Genomic DNA, 3,475 nt, shown 5'->3' on the forward strand with positions numbered 1-3,475 from the left:
AACTATAGGACAAAGGTCAAGGCACTTAAAAGAGAGGATAGTACAAAACTGACCTGGTTACTGGAGAGGTCAGAATGGGTCTGGGGAAGAGCATAGCCAATGTTAGATAATGGCCCAGAAAGAGGTAAGGGGTAGAGAAACTGGAGATCATAGTGAGAAAGAAGAGCAGAATTAAAGAAAGATAAAATAATAATAAATTAGGCCTAATAAATTATGATTAGATAAAGGATCATCAAAGGACACAAATATGGAAATGGAACACTTGGTGATGGTAAGCTCAAGGGTGTGCCATCTCAGTAAGTAGTGCTAAATGAGTAATTTCAAAAAGTGGGAAATGTTTTATTTGGAGAAATCAGAAAGATTATAAGCCTGATTCTGGATACATTAAGAAAAGAAGGAAAGTGACTTGAAGTTCTGTGTATAAGTTACCATTATCTTGATTTGGTTATAAAGATGGATTGAATAAATTTCAAAAGAAATGTTTGCTGAGTAATGATAGAAAGTCTCAAGGTTGAAAATTCAGGAAAACAAAGCATTTCCATTTCCACACCATGATCAGTGAGTTAGAAGGTCTGACAGAAAATGTCATTAGTCCTGGAAAAGGCAAGTAAGTGGCAAACAAATTATGAGGTAAAAAATGATAAGAAAAAAGAGTTTCAATGACTTGTATAAATAGATGCAAGTGAGCAGAACTAGAATAGATTATCCTCCAATAGCAATATGGTGAAAATAATCTTGAAAGACAAGAATTCTCATTAACTAAATGATTATCCATTTTCCTCTGGAAAGAAGAAGGAAGGAAGGAAGGAAGGAAGGAAGGAAGGAAGGAAGGAAGGAAGGAAGGAAGGAAGGAAGGAAGGAAGGAAGGAAGGAAGGAAGGAAGGAAGGAAGGAAGGAAGGAAGGAAGGAAGTCTGAGAAGTTGTTTTATCAGGAGTAAGCCAGGTCTCAGAGAGTGAAAAAGTTTGAAAGAAGAAAAGAAATGTTTAAGGGAAAAGTAGAATTGTTAACTATGGAACAGGCAGTCCAGAAAGCATAGTGGAAGGGATAAGTCTTGAATGGTGTAAATGGAATAGAGACAAGGTCTGAGTTATGTGGGGCAAGGAATGAGATTTATATAGTCATAGCCAGGATTCAGGATCACTGGCATCAGGAAAGAATTATAAGAATTACAGAATAGGACTGTGGCAACCATTGAGGAAAGAATTCAGACAGTTTTTATAATAGTTCACAAGTAACCAGTGTAGAGTTGTAGCCGGGTATTAGGAGGGCTCATTTGTGACCCTCCTTTGAAGGGGACTAAAGGGATATATCATGTAGTGGGGAGGGGAGGCTGGAAATAAGTGATCCAGGTAGAGAGAGTTTCATTTTTTCTCCAAAAACAGTTTCATTACTGCCAAGTATTTATAAATTTCAATACATTTGTATATATAATCCATGTGAAAATGTTATGTACATAGCAGCTGTTCAATCATTTCTATTCTCTCAAATAACTACTTTTCTACCTCATATTTTAAAAGTTTACAGAAATCAGTCATATACAATATGTAAAGCATTGTAAGAACATTTGTCCTTTCTGTGCCTAGGAATCCATAGAAAGAAGAATCTCAAAGGAGAATCCCTGGGACAGTTTTTGTCTGGGAGAGAAGAAACCACAGACCCTGAAAGTAAACTCTTCAGCATCATTTGTTGTTAGGCTCCCTCTCTGTCAGTATTCTCAAGGCTTCCAGGTAGGAGGAGTTTATGTCTGCTCTCTCACTGCTCTACCTCACTGTGTGTCTTGCACAGTAATATGTGGCTGTGTCCTCAGCTTTCAGGGAATTCATCTGCAGGTGCAGCAGGCTGTTGCCATTGTCCCTGGAGATGGTGAATCGGCCTTTCACAGAGTCTGCATAGTATGTGCTACTTCCATCATACTTAATTTCTGAGACCCACTCCAGCCCCTTTCCTGGAGCCTGGCGGACCCAGCTCATCCAATAGTTGCTGAAGGTGAATCCAGAAGCTTTGCAGGAGAGTTTCAAGGATCCTCCAGGCTGTCTCACATCTCCCCCAGACTCCACCAGCTGAATATCACAATGGACACCTGAAAACATTAAGAGATTGCATTTAAAGACAAGTCACACCAAGATAAAACTTCACAGCCTCTCCATCTCCAAAAAAACTTACCTTGAAAAATGGACAAAATAAAAATCCAACTCAGTCCACATCTCATTGTGGAGCCTCAACAAAGTTAGTCCTGAGGAAGGAAATGGAAGAAGGAAGCCACACCAGACTGAAGCTCCTCTCCTAATACTGCATGCATAGGTTTTGTGCTGGTTTTCATACCTGGAGGGAGGGGCACTATTTGCATGTTTTCCTCTATTAAATAGCAGGATGAACAGCTGCCACCCCCATGTAGGTTAGTTCTCCCTCTCAGATCAAAAAAAAAAAAAAAAGATCATCTAGAGCAGATTCCAAAACCCTTGGGAATATTTTATGACACTAAGAATTTCAAAAATAATGATGGGGCACAGTGTCTGTCCTCCATTACTCTAATTTTTCTCAGTATCAAGAGAATGCTCATTAGACTTTTGTTTATTCCTAATATTTTCTTAGTCAGTCTGCCTCTTATTTCTAATTAGAAAAGCAGCCTAACTGTCTCTCATTACTGATTTTTAAATGAATCCTTTCGGGTTTTTTCCTTAATATGTCTGACCTTGGCTCCTATGTTTCTGCTTATTCTTGAAATTGAAATCCACTTGTAATTTATCTACAGTCTCCATCACATTTTCTCATATCCTCTTCCAGGTAGAGGAATTGAAGCATGAAATAGACTTGAACCCATTTAAAACTCCCATGGGATCCCTAGGTATTATAATCTTTTTTTAAGAGAGACCCATCATGCATAATGACAATACTATCATAGGGCATGTCTGACTTCTAGGATTATCTATGAAAGACCTTGTTTCCCTGAGCATTCAGAGGCAACTCTGTCCTTCCTCAGACCTCTGAAATCTGCTGCCACCTACTGAGCATTTCACTATGCCTTCACCAAATAAAAGTGCCTTTTTCTGCTCACATCTACTTTTGTTTTCTTCTCTATTCAGCAAGAAAAGAGAGAGGGCAGTGTTGTTATCCCATATGGGAGAAGGGGGAAGAAGAAGAGGTGTTATAAAGTCCATTATGATACTGACAAAAAGATACATTATTCTCAACCATTCGGACTGTGGAGTCATATATAACCTGAGCTGAACTATTGTGTATGGCTTTTTTCCTCTCCTGACACGACTTGTATTTGCATTTTTCCATTGCTGCTTCACAGTTTATAGGAAAAAGTAACAATTCCATGAGAATATAATTAAATTGACACGAAAATTGGAGGTTTCTGTAAGTCTTCTGCAGGTTGATTTAAGTACCAGAAAGTCATCTATGTCCCATCTGCTCCCAAACTATGCTTCTCTGTTTCCGTGATGATGCTTATAATTCCTTCAATTAATT

General features: G+C 38.5%; 1 gene segment (V, D, J or C); it reads right to left on the reverse strand.

Annotated features, from left to right (window-relative positions):
* Nucleotides 1–928: 928 nt before the first annotated feature.
* On the reverse strand, nt 929–2,390 carry LOC103094372 (immunoglobulin heavy variable 3-7-like). The segment is given in 2 exon segments: nt 929–2,081; nt 2,165–2,390. Coding segments are annotated over 2 exon segments (366 nt in total).
* Between the last annotated feature and the right edge of the window lie 1,085 nt (nt 2,391–3,475).

Source organism: Monodelphis domestica, chromosome 1 (genome assembly GCF_027887165.1).
Source record: "Monodelphis domestica isolate mMonDom1 chromosome 1, mMonDom1.pri, whole genome shotgun sequence".
NCBI lineage: Eukaryota > Metazoa > Chordata > Mammalia > Didelphimorphia > Didelphidae > Monodelphis > Monodelphis domestica.